Consider the following 16,683-nt stretch of genomic DNA (forward strand, 5'->3'; position numbering starts at 1 on the left):
TTCTTTTTTTTTGCCTTTCAAAAGTAAAAATCCAAATATTGGATCATGCGATTCATTTTTAAGCCAGAAGCTTTTGCTGATTTCCATGAGGAGTTCTGCTTAGAAATCAATGGTATGATATGGCCCATTGCTTCAGTTTTTAAAAATAAAAAGCTGATAAATAATTATTGGCTTGTAACTGGTACTGGGAAACAACCCAAAATTTAAATAAATAAACAAAATGGCTGAAATGTTGAGATTTATAAACATGTCACGTTGCAAGTATCGGAAGTTTTTTTTCTTAAGAAATTACGTATGGATTATTATTCCATCCTTAGGTTTGTAGTCACATTTTGAAAAGAGCCAGCTCGGGAATTTGGATAAAAAACCATGAATTGATCTTTTTCAGAACAGGTCTCCGTGGTGTTTCCTTTATAGCTATCATATAAACAAGATACATTTTAAAAAATCTGTATATCAAATACATCTTTGAAACTATTACATGATCAGGTAAGAGAGTCCTTGTTAATCATAAATAGACCCACATATGCAGAAGGGTCCAATCCTCCACTGCTCACATAACTTAAATGTCTCACTGAGTTCAAGGAATGCAGAAACAGCCCCAAAAGCAGCGGTGCTCAGAATCCAAGCTAAAAATCCAGACTGACCTGTTTTCATGTAGAGCAGATATTTTTGATATATAGTCAAATACGATAGGTGGAGATGGTAGCACCACCATAGTTGGCGAGTGTAACAGATCAGGGGAGGCTAAGCCTCTCCTGGTGCAGCTGCCGCCAGCGGACAGCTGGGCCGTGGTGACCCCACCTGTACCCAGCCTCTTCCTGTCCCTACCCCGCCCCCCGCCTGTTGCTGTCTGGTGAGTCCCTCCTCTTCTCCACTCCACCCCAGCCCCAGGAGGTCCCCATTGCTTGCTGCATCCCTCCTGTCTTCCACCTCCCCTGCCCCGCAAGGCCCCCACCGTCCCACGTCCCTCCTCTCTTTCACCCCCTCCTGCCCGCTGCTCACCATGTCCTTGCGGGCGGTGGGGGCCTCGCAGGGGAGGAGGAGAGAAAGGACGCACAGCATGTGAGCAGCGGCGGCCTTGAGGGAAGGGGACGTGTGGAGAAGAGGAGGGAAGTGGGGAGCGGCGAAGGCCTCGCAGGGGAGTGGCTGGAGGAAAGGAGGGATGCGGGGAGCCTCGTGGGGGGCAGAGGAGAGGAGGAACGCGGTTAGTGGTGGCGGGGGGGTGGAGTGGGGGTGGAGTGTGGGCGGGGCTACAGGTGGAAGAGATGGGACAGGGAGCTAGCCTCCTCCAGGGGAAGCTTCACCCATTGCCCGTGAGCACCACCTAATATTAATGCTGCCCGACACTTTTCATTATAAGACCCCGTTTTCAGTTCCATACAGCTTTGCCAAACTCAGACATTTGAGCTGGTTTTCCATGACAGGTGTCTGCCTCAGGCTGATTTATTAATTTCAGCCATTTCTTAGAGCAAGGCGAGGGAGAAATGCATCGTTTTCCCTACGTTAAAAATTTCTGGTGTCCTTTTCTTTCATCAGCTCTAGTGCCCCCATGATTTGGAGCAGGGGTTTGAAATTTGGCAGAGAGGTGCCCTTTGAATCAGGGATGTGCCTTTTGTTGTCCCTAGGAAAACTGCCAAATTTGGCCAAGTTATAAGCCTTTGTAAAAAATCACAGTTTGCACAAGCTCAATAGAGACTTCTCTTAGATTTTACAGGCTGAATTCCCTGAAGAGCTTATCCATGCTTAGGGGGACAGAGCAGGACTTTCTCTATAACTGCAGCTCTAGACAGTTGAGGGCTGGGCCAGGCCTTGGTCTGGGCACTTGAGCTGAGAGCAGAGAGACTGTTTCATCTGTGCTCTTCATGGTCCCCCTGCTGGGCCAGGCAGGGTGGAGGATGAAGCTGCTGATTCAAACACAGAGGGGACAAGAGACAGATATATGAGGTAGGGGAAGACTGGAACTGGGGATAGGAGAGGAAGAGAAATGGGAAAATGAGACTAGGAGAGGATGGGTAAAGAGACTGGGTCTGAGAACCAGTGGGGCAGAGGGGAAACCTGTCGGGATAGACTTGCTCTGGGGATGCATCAGGGTTGTGTAGTAGAGAGGACAGTTGTCTGTAGGACCCTTGTCTCATTAGTTGCAGAAGTTGAAAAGCATACAGTGAATGAGGCAGGGGACTGCAGGAAGAGAAAGGACAGCCTTAAGGTTACAGCAGTTGAATGCTGCCCTGGAAAACTGGATTCTCTCCCTTCCTCTGCACAGAGTTCTAATGTCATGTTGGGCAAGTCACTTAAATAAAAACTTTTCACAGGTGATCACTAATTGCATGTTCCTCATTTTCTAGGGGCCTGACTTGAGACTCTCTCTGCCTCTGTTCCTCACCTGTAAATGGGGATAATATCACCCCTTTCTTCACAGAGATTTTGTGAAAGTAAAATAATTAGTAAAGCACTCAGATCCTACAGGGATAAGTGCCACAGAAAAGCTCCTGAGGAAGTTAATCATTCTCTGTCTAGAGCAGAAGTTGAATAGAGTGCAGTGAACAAAGCACAGGGCTACGCATGGAACTTTATAGAATATCAGGGTTGGAAGGGACCACAGGAGGTCATCTAGTCCAACCCCCTGCTCAAAGCAGGACCAATCCCCTGAGTGCTTGACTTTGCAACTTGAATAACGTGAGTGTGAGAGAGAGAGAGAGAGAGAGAGATAATACTATGGATCAAGTACCTGAAACCCAGTAAGATAAAAATCTGGATTCTCCAAGACACAGGAAGTAAAACAAAAGAGATAACAGAGAGGCATTCTTCACAAGGGCAGGCCTATTAACTTCAGTATCCCTGCCAAATTCCAACTCGGGTCACTGCATTCTATTTACCTACATGCCACTGCTTTTTAAATGGGTACAACATTCTTCTGCTTACTGTAATGTAAGGCCCCTACTGAGCAAGGTGTTTACCATGCACTTAAAATTGGGTGCATGCTTCCGTACATTGCTGAATTAGGGCCTTAAATCAGCTGTTCCATTCTATATCAATCTCTGATGTGTTCAGTTAAGGGGGGGGGAGGGGAGAAAGAGAGGAAGTTATTTCTGTAATGTATGTGGTTTTTAAAGTACTTGGAGTGAAAAGTACTACATTGATGAAAATTAATATATTAATAATAAAAATCCTAAAACTATCTGCATATTAAATTCTAACGCAAAGGTGAAATGAATGTCCCTAGAAGCACACAATATTCAGAATGCTCCTGAATATTCTGTGCAGCCTTTATAACCTTGAAACAATTATCTGGAATTGCACGTTCCCCAGCGTTCGCCATGGCGGATGTGTTCGAACTATAGGATTAACACCTCACACCTATCAACAGACACAGGCATTAAACAGGAAGAGATAACAGCATGTCCAATCAGGAAGCACCACACTAGAGGGTTATAAACACACAAGCCTTTGAATCCAGTGGTAAAAGACTTAAGCCTGCCAAGCAGAGGATGGATTGAAGTAATGACTAGTATTTCCTGGGAAATTTTCTGAGAAGAAAGACAGATAAGGGAAATAAATATCCCAGCATCTCTAGACATAAATAGCATATTGAAGATATAACCCACCCAGCCCCTTCTCAGCCTGCTGTAGTTAGCAGCATTAGCACGCTAATTGGCATTAGATAACAATGGAGGTTGAAGAGAAATCTTTTAATTTTCCACACTGCAAGGTAATCAGAGTAGTTCTCTTTCCTGCCATCTTACAGATATGGTTCAAGCAGCAGGAATTAACTTGGCCATGCAGCTTTCGAAGACTGCAGCCACAAACTGGGTATGACAGGCAGAAAGATAGCCAGCTTGCTGATCAAAACTGAAGCAGGCAAAGCTGGTTTGTTGCAATGACATTTCAGAGACCATGACAAGAACAGAAAAGTGTTCCCTTTGAGTGCCTTAAACTGTGTTTGAATCCTACTCAGATGAGTGGAGGGTTACAATTTCATCTCTCTCTCTCATATATAGATATACACCATCAGCCTTCCCTTCCAACTGTGCCTACACACCGACACATCAAATTCTCTCCACTTTAACACACACACCCTATCACCCTCTCGCCTTCTTTATGCTCCCCCCACTCCAGCATTCTTCCCCTCTTACAAACACACACACACACACACACACACGGCCTGATTCTCTGTTTATGTTCAGCCTCTTTCTGCTTCTCCAACAGAATATAGCCCAGCACAGGGAGTTTCTCTGGCTAGAACAGAGTTGTCACAAGAACTCTATGCGGTCCCTCATATAAGGTGTGTGTCAGAGATGAGTTCGGACATGCTGGGCAGGGCCAGAGAGCACGGCACTTCAGCTACTCTCATTTCCCACACCCACAGAGAGCCGAGAGAAGTAGTGCATGAATTAAAGCAGCCTTGAGGCTGCTCTGACTTAACTGCGGGTTTAGGAAGCCCCCAGCAGGACTCAGAGACCTTACAGAATAGAAACGTATGTTCTGAGCAATAGGCTGACTATAATGCTCACTCACTCTCTCTCTCTCACACACACACACACACACACACACACACACACAGTGCAATATATTTTTCTACTCTTTTATTTTAATTTCCACTTACCGGGCACTCAGTAATATTCTGAGTCCACAGGCTCATGTTGGAGCTGTCCTCAATGGTGGTGCATCGTTTCTGTTTGTTATCCCAGCCACAGTATGGGTCCCTGGCTCCTAGACATTCCCTGTGTGAGGAAAGAGAGCAGATTAGAGCTCTTTAAGATTGGCCAGCTCTAAGAACCTATATTAAAGTGTAGTGCTTCTATATGACAGCTGTCAACTGCACCAAATTTTAGCAGAAGAAAACATTTCTTTAGGCAGCACTCCACCTGCTTGCAACGAGAGAACAGTTGAATAACAAGGGTGTTAGGACACAAAGCAAATATCACTCATACAAACTGTAGATTAAAAACCCAGTCACTCTCTTTTGAGGCCTAGGGGGGGGAAATTGTGAATTTTAGTCAGGAACACTTGTCATTGAGATATCCTTGTGTCCCCTAGTAATCCTTCACCAGGCCAGATCTCACACAAAGCATCCTCTGTGAGCATGTTTGCTGACACTATGTCCATCCAAAGGGGTTAGACAAGCAGAATTAGCCAATGGGCCAGTAATAAAGGCTTTCTATTAGTCTTGGCCTTTGTCAGAACAATGATTTCATTTATAATCCTAACATCAAGATGTCAGTTTGGAACAGTCACAGCAGAATATTATTTCTGAGCCTTTGGCTGCTCTGAATACGAGTGCATTCATTTTCCTGCCAAACCCATATTTACAGCTATGTGTGTGTTCCCATCCTATGAGCTGCTAAAGAAAAATAACTATGGCTACCACGATCACTGGACAGCAAAGGTCAGCGATCAGACTGGTCCATCTTGGGCTGTACTGGTTACTTCCCTCACGGATTCCTTTCAAGTCCTTAATTTTCATTATGAAAATGTAATAGCATAAGCCACAGAGAATATGTGCAAGTTGGGGAGAAAGAAGAGGGAGGACCAAAACTAAAAGGATTTGTAACATCATCTCTTTATTTCAGTGATCCATGCTTTGCTCTCATGCAAACTGCTGCTTTGCTCTTTCTGAAATCCCCCAAAGATTTCAAAAATGCCAATTAAATGGTGGCCTGGGACCAACGGGAAAAATCTAGTCCAGGCAACTAAAAAGGAAGATAATGAGATTCATTCCAAGGGTAGGTATCAGTATGATAAGTGAAACATCAGAAAAATATCAAATGAAATGAGATGTGAAGTATTCCCACCCAGAAATCTTTGAAATCCTATTAGATCATAATCAGCTACAAATGAAAAATCATGTCCCTCAAGCACAGCTGAAAACACTTGGATGTAGCACTAGTCCTACTGATTCCAAAGCAATTTGCCCAAAAGCAAACACTTGATTCTTTTGCTCTCTGGTACATGTTTTTATTACTTAACAACTCTCTAATTTGCTCATATGGTGCAGAAGGGCATCTGTTTCACTAAAGATTTAAACTTGGTAAACAGCAAGCAATGCAATTGTCTCTTGGTTGTTTTAAAGGAGAGATTTATTTATTGAACAAGTTACAATGATTCTCCATTATGTTTTCCTTAAACTGCTTAAAAATACCTGAGCAAAAGGTATAGATAATTCTCATCCAGCCCGAAGTAGTAAAGGGCTAGGCTTTAACATAGAAAAAGACTTGAGATCCCTAGCCCAAGGACACTGAAGGGTACATACTTGCTGCGGTGCTTACTATTCTGGCTCAAGAGCCCCATAGTACTGTTTTGGCTGCCCATCCTGTTCTAATCCACAGTATGGGGTAGCATTCATTTTCATAGGAAGTGCTTGTCTGCCATTTGCACTTCAAAGGCAGCAGCTCCTCTCTGGGACCGTACATAGTCACTGAGCAAATGCAGAACCTGGAAAGATGCATGGCATGTGCTCAGACCCCTAGGTAACCCCAGCACTTCAGGAGGGAACTGTGTGGTTTCTGGAAGAAGCGAGAAAAACACAGAGAAGAAGAACAAAAGAATCCAGCATATAGCTGTACAGATCTCTGCTCATCCTTCCAGACCTTGAGACGGAGCACATGTGGTTGCTTCCGACTGTATAAAGCTGGTCCACTAGACACTCAGCAATCAGAGGCAGGTCATTATAATTCGTAACAGGGATGGCTGTTGTGAGCATCACCCTATTACAAATACACATTTCCTCTGAATTTAATTTATAGGAAAACATGTGTTGCATAAATTCAGAAAATAATCTCCGTATGTTCTGCGCTGCGACCCACAGCCACCCTGCAGGCTGCAATATATCTCAGTTAGGCACTGACCACTTTGCTGGCACTATTATACCGTATGTCACGTAGCTAATGTGCTGCTCTCGGCTGAGAGCAGCAAGTTACAGACCCTTAACAGTGCACTCAGTGAATCACAGCCTGCCATTCTCTTGCCACTCTCACTAACCCCCACAGCTGATGGGCAATCAGTAACTGAATCACAGAACCAGTGCCTTCATTGCAATGGGCTTGGCAAAAGGCTGACACTGTGTGAGTTAACCCGAACTATATCTTGGGCTAGGTGTGCACTCGCTGGGCTCTGGACATGAGTAGAACAAAGTGTCATTTCCCTCTCTCTGCCACTTACATGAGAACTGGGCTCTATTTGGTTAGCAGAACATACATGGTATAATTTAATAATAATCAAAAAGAACAAGACATTTCCCCATCTCAAGGCTGGCTCCCGTGACCAGCTGAGATCTAGAAACAAAACAGCTGTGCTGTCAACTTCACTTCAAAATTCAGAACCCATCTGGTTCAGTTCTCGTAAGAAACCTATCAACTGACAGAGATACGATTTAGGTTAAAGAGAAATGTATTTACGTACACACAAGTTACTTCATTTTTTTCTTTTTATAAATGGAAATAGCATTACAATAGACAGTACAGCAAGAGATGATGTCTGGCTAATGCATTAAGTAAATGCTTTCAAATCCACATTTCATTTAGATTTTTTAAAAATATATTCCTATTTATTTTATGAATAATATAAACACACACACACTTTGTATATGTACATATATACACACCCCTCCCCTCCTATACACAGTACATCCCCATTTATCTGAATGGGCTGGGGGACATCCAAATACTTCAGATAAACAGGTTTTCAGACAAACGGAAGTGCTATTAACTAACATCGGGCTACATGGGAGGGACACCGTGGCTTTGAATAACTAGGATTTTCGGATATAGGGCATTTTGATAACTGGAATTATACTGTACACATACACACACCCCAAAATGCTACATAAATTGTATTGCAAAAACAACAATGTATGCAAAAAAGACAAATTAGACACCTTCTAGACTGTAGACTCTGAGGTAGGGACTGTCATTCGCTATATGTGCAATGCCTAGAAAAATGGGACCCTGATTTGGTTGAGGCCTCTGTATGTTACCGTAACATAAATGTTAAGGATCAATAATATCCATACAATAGTCACCATTAGTAAATCACCATTGTCACACCATGGTAGCTACGACACCACGGTATTTCCGTGTGTTTAGAATAGAAAATACATGTGGAAACTACTTACAAATATTATCATGTAGCAGTTACATTTTGGTACTGCTCAAAAGCCCCCAATCAGGATCAGGGCCCCATTGTGCTATGCATTGTACAAGACATAGCGAGAGACAGTCCCTGCCCCCAAAGAAACTCAGAGGATGCTACTGAAGTCAATGGGACTTTTACCATTGGCTTCAATGGGGCCAGAATTTCATCCCGTATGTAGACTCTTTAATGGCAAAGAGTATGCAGAGTCTTAAAGTGGCTGATTAGAAGCGCCTCAAGGAGCAAATGATACAATATCATCTCCTCCCTGCCCCTTGCCATCACAACTCCCATTGAAGCAACATTGCCAGGGAATCAATCCACTAGCCTCCCCCCGGAAATTCTCCCTGGGGGCCTTCCAGAGCACAGCAGGGAATAGCGATTACATTAATGCTGATGGTGCTGCCCACTGACTTACCCGATGAAGTCCCAAAGGGTGGGATGTGCATGAAGAGTAAGATGCTGAGGACAGCAAACCACCCCCCCCCGCACCAGGACCCCTCATGCTGATTAATAATTGCAACACGTTCACTGAGTCAGGAAAATACCTCTCCATGTACAACTGCTGGGCTGCGTTTATGATGACAAGGTATTTGTATCAATAGTGATTCACTTTAGTTCATTGGCTTGCAATAAATGTCTTATCTGGTGCCTAATGGCATATACTGTACTGAAAACCCCGAATTTAGAAACAATTCTGCTGGTATCTTTTGCACAGGGTATTTTGTTGCTCGCTCCCTACTTTCACTCACCAGGGACATTTGCATGAAAATAGGAACTCCTCCTTAAGAGTTGCTGCCTGCTGCTCTGGAGCCACAGGACTGTCAGTTGTCGAACAATAATAATTTCCACAGCAATGAGATGGGATAACACAGACAGAGGATTAAGGCTCCAGGTGGGGAATCAGCAAGTAGGATTTGATCCACAGCCCACTACAGTCAATAGAAAAACTTCCCCTGCCTCCTGGCCCCATTCCCCACTACCCAGGCTCGGCCTCCTATCTCCTTTCCTCAACTGATCAAGGCCCACCTCCCCTTCTAATCACCCAGGCGCTGCCTCCTGGCCCCACTCCTCAATTGCCCTGGCTCTGCCTGCCTCTCTCTCATCACCCAGGCCCTGTCTCCCTCCCCACTCAGTATCTGTCTCCTATCCTTATTCCATAATTACCTAGGGCCAGCCCCCATCCCCACTCCCAATCACATACCGGCCATGCAGCAGCGGCTTATTGGGAAAGTATTTGTGAATTTTTATGTCCTTACAATGCAGTTTAGCATCTGAAAACAAGGAGGAGAAGCCAGCATTGTGTGGCCAACCATCTCTGTGCTGACCACCGCACGAGAACTTTTCTCTCGCAGAGCAATGAAAATGAGGGGGCCCTTCAGAGTCACTTTGTTGGTGCAGTTGTGGGGTTTGGTTTTAGGGGACTGAATTTTACCACAGATTGTCCCAATACGAGTTAAATGACCCAGAAAAACATCTGACCTGTGAACACAGTTGTTTCTTAAAGGGAATGTTTATTCCAATGTGCACCTATTGAAGCACTGGGGATGCTTGTGCCCGCACACATCTAAAGACCCCTCCCCTTAACCCAAGGGGAGGAGCCACTGGACCCAGGCTTCAAATAAGTTCAGGGGACAAAAAATGAAAAAACAGGAACGGTTGTGAGGGTCACAGGTATAAAAGCAGGGATCCAGAGGGGGACACCGTGCACAGAAGCACAGACACCAACCACTACTCTTGGAAAGCAACTAGGGAGCGAGTGGAGGTGGCCCAGAGGAACTCTACCCAGAGACATGACTTGAGGGAGAATTGGAAGTAGGGCCTGCAGTCGCAGAACACTCCCTCCCCCCAAATTTAGCTTCCTGCTCCAGGTATAGTGGATGGCCACTTTGACCAGGGCCAAGAGGAGGCTGACAAGGAGGTCTTGCAACTTTGTGGAGCCACAGACAGGGTGTGCGTAAATCAGAAGATGTGGGGAGAAGTGAAACCAGAATCAGTTCTGGAGGAGCCGGAAGGGGGGCTGCAACCAGGCGCACTTGATATAAATGCGTGCCAGGGTCTCCCTCTCGCCACAGAAGGAACAGCTATTGGGGGAAGTCACGAACCGTGCCAGGTACATAGCCGTGAAGGAGCCGCCAACAAATATCCCCGGTGGGCCACGGGGCCAGGGTGGAATACAGACTAGCCCACTGGGATTCCTCGCCCTCCTTAGGCATTCCAGTGTGCAGTGCAAAGCAGCAGCTCACTCCGTGACATGGGCACTTGGGAACTCTTGTTCACGAACTGAACAATTTCTCCCTTAAAATCTTCATTGAAGTTTAAAAGTCTGCAGTTCAAAAGTTTCCAATCCAGCCTCTGATGTACTGATGGCACAAGATGACTCCATCTTTTGGTCAGTTTTCCCTGACAGATAAAAGCTTTAGACTGTAATAAATAGACCTTTTAAAATCAGTAGAGCAGACCCAAGAGATTAGGCTTTGACAGACCAAAGGAAAGCAAGAATTACTGTAACTTCTGTCCTCTCTTCTGATTACCATGGGAGAGACAACAAGGAAATGTGCTCTTCTGTACCAAGAGTCCCAAAGCAACCACATGGCATTTATATGAATAGATATTCAGCTAAGGCTCTCCAGCAATTCATCACAATGCTCTTGCTCTCCACATGCCCTTCCTCTCTATTTCCATTTTCCTCTTTTTCACTCCCTTTCTCTTTACTCTGCAAGTAAATGCAACTAATTCTGGAAGGTGGGTGAGGGAGGGTGTAACAGGCTGGCATGACCCTTTAAGGGCCACAGGCCTGAGGCCAGCTAGCCCTGCTCACTAATCAGATTCAGCTGAGCAAGGAGTCAGTGCTCCTTATAAGAGCTGCAGAGGAGGGGTGTCTGCACAGAAAACTGCCAGAAAGGGATAGTCTCTTACAATAGTCCCTGCAGTAGAAAGAGTCCAGGAAAGAAGGTCCAGGGGAGCAGCCCTGTGGACACTCTCCTGTATAAAGGGCAAGGTACGAGAAGAGAAATGAGATGGAAGAAAGCTAGGGGCTACAGAGTGGCAGAGGTTGTGTTTCATGCCAATCTCAGACTACTAGGGTGAAAAAAGGCCCAGGGAGACAGCCCCGCAGCCACTCTCTGGAACAAGGAGCAGATTGCTGAGAAAAAACCCAGGAGGGACGCAAGACTTTTATTAAGCCCAGGGTGGGTGGACATTGTTTATGTTCTTCCTTTGTTTTAAAGAAGACTGGGGACTGATAAAGAACATGAAGTCATAGAAGGAGATGGGAGCCAGAATCTTTTGAGTTACAGTACTGAACTTTGCTTTGAGATGTTAGGAGTCCATATTAATAGGTTTCAAACACAGAGCAGCCCGGCTAATGCAAAGAGGATAGCGTTTTGTAAGCAATAAGGTGGTATTATTGCTGTTGATTAGCTATGAGCCTAAAGACTGTGTTTGGCAGGCTGGCATTTCCTGACAAGGTTAGCTTATTGTCCCATTAACATCAACCTGCAGAGGGTACGAACGAAACAAATAATCATATTAGCTTCCAGCCAACCAAAACATAATTCCTGACAGTCTCAATAACCCACGCAAAGGAGAGTGGACTTTTGTCTTCCCTAAAACCAGATGGCGTGAAGAGAGCAGAGTCAGAATCAAAGGATGTTCACGGCTTATGAAAATAAGATTAAAAAGAAAAACCAACTCAAACAATCCCTGGAATTTGGATACCTTTAAAAATTTAAACCCATAGAGATGGGCTCGTGAGCTGTGCAAATCCATTATCTTTCCCACTGAACAGACAAGTGGACTGGAACTGAGCTGTTGCAGTCAGATGCTGGTCAAGTTGCAACTTCATTTTTCTGCCAAACAATGCAACACATTCAGAGCCAGATTTTGCCACCCATTATTCATTTGGAGTAGGACTTTACCCTTCAAGTAATCAATGGAACTACTTACTGAGTAAGGTACTGCCCAGTAAGAAACCAGCCCCCAGACCACAGTGGTAGGGTGATAGTAGCATTTACAGTGGCTAGATGAGGTTCATTAGTTTGGTGCATGATGTCAGAACACAAAGACAGAGAAGTGTGTATGTGAAGTTTATCGCCTACATACTACCAGCTTCCGTGATTTCCACTTTGCATATGTTGTGTTTTAATCACATAAATTAAAGCCTGACACATAAAAATGACTTCTGAAATTAAACTACCTTCCAGGCCATTTAAAAGCCAAAACACATCTAACTTATTTGAAAGTAATAGTGTATAGATGCATGACTTCTGTCAGCAATTTTGACTTATTTCCCTTTCCTCGCCATAGACCTTGAATTGGCTTTATCTTTGTTACTTTCCACTTGGGCCCCAACATTTTCAATATCTCCATAATTGTTTGTGGCTTTATAGATTATGGCCTCTCACAATCTACACAACAAATTATTGCATTTCTTACTCCCTGACATCCCTTTCCATCATTTCTTAGGGACAATGAGTTCCTTATTGGGTAGGGTTTGTTTTTTTATTAAAGACATGAAATAAAACAACATTGCATTTATTCAGAGATGAAGATTAATGCTATCCTGAGAAAATTCTGATTAAATCTGGATTTACGTCTGCATCAGTAAAACAGGTTATTAAAAAAAAGAAGCAGCAGCAGCACTGCTCCATAAACACTATTAAAAACTCCTGTCACCATGCCAAACAAAACTGACCTCTAATAAAAACAGAAAGTCAGTGTGCCTTTGACTACCCGATATGGAATCAGTCATCCACAAGGAAATGCAGATAACTACACAAGTCCTAACCAGAAGGGTCACAAGAAGGAATTCCTCAGTAGGAAGTGTAGTTGTCCGGATGTTGAAATACAATCCATTTCCGAAACTCAGAAGACTTTAACCATAATAGAAAATTCCTAGAGCACATTTTTGGGGAGTTCTATGGCCTGTGTTATACAGGAGGGCTGACTAAATGATCCCAATGGTCACTTCTGGCCTTGGAATCTAGAAAGACAACATCTCTTATACACAAGGCAGACTGCAGTGTGGAGCAAACACACCAAAAAGAAAAAAGGCAGCGGGGTTAGAGGTCCTTTTGAAAAACAGCATGGCAAATTTGCCCATTCAAGTGTTATTCCCTACAGCTGCTCCGTGTCATGAAATGCCAGGATGCTGATGTCACGTGTGGCTGGAACTTTGCCCCTGTATTTTGGGTTTGCAATTTCAGATTTCATATTCTTAAGAATGAAGTGAATTCCTGCAATTTACTGGCTTCAGAGCATTGCAGAAGGGGCGGTTGGAGGGAAAAGAAATGTGTCTGCTCTCAATAGCAAGGAAAAATGAATATGTTATAGGCAACCTCCAGAAGATGCTGCTGATTCACACCTAGGCTAAGATGGGAGTTATCAAGAAGAAAGCCTGCAGGAGCAAATGACTTTGAAAGAGTCATGAACAATGATACAGAGGTCTGAAAACAACCTACAATTTTCCCCAAGGCTGCACAAAATAATCACTATTTGAGTAGCTCTTTCATATGAGGTTGTTTTGTCCAGCTTTGGGTAATTACTTTCTGCTCAAAAAATAGCCGTCAGCTGATTCAACTAGAGAGAGTATTTGTAGAATAACAGAATATTAGAGAGTTCAAAGAAATGTTAGCCATCTAATCTATCCGTTGGGGATCTAGTTCACCCCTTGCCCAGTGCAGGATGGCCCCTACACTAGACAAGTGCAAGAAGTACGTTCTCCATCACTTGTTCTGTCTAGTTTTAAGTGTCCCAGGAAACAACGCTTCCTCTACTTAACTTGATAGATTATTCCACACTGTAACTGATCTCACTATCAGGACATTTTTCTTGATAGTCACCCAATACCTTTCTAGTGCCTGTCCAAAACAGCTATGTAGTGTTGCTGGGAGCTGCTGTATTCCACGTGAGAAGTAACTGATTTTCAATGGTGGACGAAATGGGTGACTATATTTTTCACAGAAGCTTGTTGCTTTGGGATTCTTTGGCATGAAAGATACTATATAAATATAAATAACTATCACTATTATGTGTTTCAGAGTAGCAGCCGTGTTAGTCTGTATCCAGAAAAAGAATCTTGATTATCACTACAAAAGTTTTTTTGACTATCAATAATCTTTTCACTTATCACTATCAATAATCTTGATTATCACTACAAAAGTTTTTTTCTCCTGCTGATAATAGCTCATCTTAACTAATTAGGCTCTCACCAGCCCTGACCTTCCCTCAGCCTTGCCCCCTGTATCTCCCTTTGGCGCAGGTGGAAGGAGCCATCATGAAGCTGGGCTTCACAGTGTCCTTTGTCTTCTGCAGAGTGGGCTTGTTCTGATTTCCCTGTCTCAGGGGGTGCTGTGTACCTGCAGGGGAATGGAGGCAGCACATACAGGTAGAAGGGTTTGGGGAACTAAGGCATTTGCACAGTAGTTTCATTTCTGCAAAACATTCACTGTAATAAAATGCCTGGCTCACAGTGTCACATGCAGAAATAACAGTGAGCCCCCAAGGAAACAGGATGGATGAGGATGACAACTTGCAGCTCAGCTCTGCGCAGGCTCCTGCCACGTGTTTCAGTGACTGCAGCAGGGACACTTCCTGGGAACCTACTTCACTGCCTCACTTTTTATTTCAAGACGTTCTTGTTAACTCCTGGAAATGTGCTGGAAATGGCCCACCCTGATTATCACTTCAAAAGGTGTTCTCTCCCCCAACCCCATTCTCCTGCTGGTAATAGCTCATCTTAAGTGATCACTCTCCTTACAATGTATATTTGTTCATGGTCTGTGTGTATATATAAAGTCTCCTCACTGTATTTTCCACTTTGTGCATCCGATGAAGTGAGCTGTAGCTCACGGAAGCTCATGCTCAAATAAATTGGTTAGTCTCTAAGGTGCCACAGGTACTCCTTTTCTTTTTGCAAATACAGACTAACACGGCTGCTACTCTGAAACCTGACAGTTTGTACGGTAACTTCCAACTTATCTATATGTATATATCTATCTATCTTACTATATGTTCCATTCTATGCATCCGATGAAGTGAGCGGTAGCTCACAAAAGCTTATGCTCTAATAAATTTGTTAGTCTCTAAGGTGCCACACGTACTCCTGTTCTTATGATGTGTTTGATTCTGATGATGAATTGTACATACATAGGGTGACCAGATGTCCCGCTTTTATAGGGACAGTCCCGATATTTGAGGCTTTGTCTGATATAAACATCTATTACCCCCCACCCCTTGTCCTGATTTTTCACACTTGCTGTCTGGTCACCCTGTATATACATATTTTACACACTCTGCTGATGCTGTAAAGAAAATCCCAACAACTAGCACATCTCCAAATGAAAAGGCCAAATTCCCCAGCAGCTGTCCAGCTGGATATTAAACTATGACTCCTCCAATCAGGGGCGCACATTGTATGTTACAGTGTCTGTTCACTCTCACTGCAGGTCTTGCTGTAAGAAGACCGGAAATTTGAGATATGAAGTAGGCAGCCAGTGGAATTAGACTACAAGCTCTTTGATGCAGAGACTGCGTCCTCCTACGTGAAAGTGTCTAGAAAATTGAGGGTACTACAAATAATATGAAATAATAGTTGCACAAGATGTAAAAGCTGAAGGCTGCAAAGGATGAATCACCTGGGGCCTGCTTATAGCATTTTGTTATTAATATTATTTAAATTACTGTAGTGTCAAAGCCATCCTAGCATTGTACATTCCAAGAAAACTGCATGCTCACTGTCAATCAGCACTGGACTGAGACTAATTTCACAGAGCCTACCAAGCAGTCATCAGATGGTAATGACTTCTAGACACCACTGATCTAGGCTGGACTCAAGCCAGTTAACTAGAGGTGAAAGAATCCATCTTCTAAGCTATTCAGAATCTTCTGAGCCATCCAGGTCACAAGTGCAGTGTGTTTAAAAAAACAACAACAACAAAAAACATAACACCAAGGATCCCAAAACAAATTGGCAACAAAGAGATGACAGTGAGAAAACAAAAGCCAGTGAGCCCTGAAATTAGCTCATTTTACTGGGCTCATTCTTAAGTGACCTTCGTCTGTCTAAGTTATAACCTTTCTTTTTTCAGTAGCTGCATAAACCTGGGCTCCAGCTATTGTATAATATGATAAATGGTAGTCTAAAGGGGGGAGAGGGGGGTTAGAGAGAGATGGTATTCAAAAAGACAGCATAAAAATACAGCTTTATAAACTGAGTTTATAGAATCATGTAAGTCACAAATTGGACAGAACTATCAAACTGTCCAGTCTATTTTCTAGCCACTGTGGGTTTGTTCCCTACAGATTATTTCTTAGGGTTCTGTCCACTCTACTGTAGTTTTAAATGTGCCATGTGATGGGGCTTTCACCACGTCCCCTGGAAGATTATTCAATAGCCAAACACATTTCTGTAACCACGTAGCTTTCACACCCCACTCTGTGCATCCAGACATGGCACAAAATCCTGAATTCCTACTGTTTGCTTTTTCATGTTTAACTCACCCACCACCAGAACACAAACCTCAGTCTCAGCTTTCTCCCCAAACTCATCCC

The 16,683-nt window shown here is 43.7% G+C and overlaps 1 protein-coding gene across 5 annotated transcripts in view; it reads right to left on the reverse strand.

Annotated features, from left to right (window-relative positions):
• The window catches only part of SEMA5B (semaphorin 5B), a 352,197-nt gene that overhangs the window by 48,063 nt on the left and 287,451 nt on the right, over window positions 1-16,683 (reverse strand). For all 5 annotated transcript variants that reach the window (XM_074967136.1, XM_074967132.1, XM_074967133.1 and 2 more), the window contains one exon: window positions 4,607-4,724. In XM_074967136.1, the coding sequence (XP_074823237.1) occupies window positions 4,607-4,724 (118 nt within the window). The remainder of the gene's footprint in view (window positions 1-4,606; window positions 4,725-16,683) is intronic.

This window comes from Natator depressus, chromosome 11, assembly GCF_965152275.1.
Source record: "Natator depressus isolate rNatDep1 chromosome 11, rNatDep2.hap1, whole genome shotgun sequence".
Taxonomy (NCBI): domain Eukaryota; kingdom Metazoa; phylum Chordata; order Testudines; family Cheloniidae; genus Natator; species Natator depressus.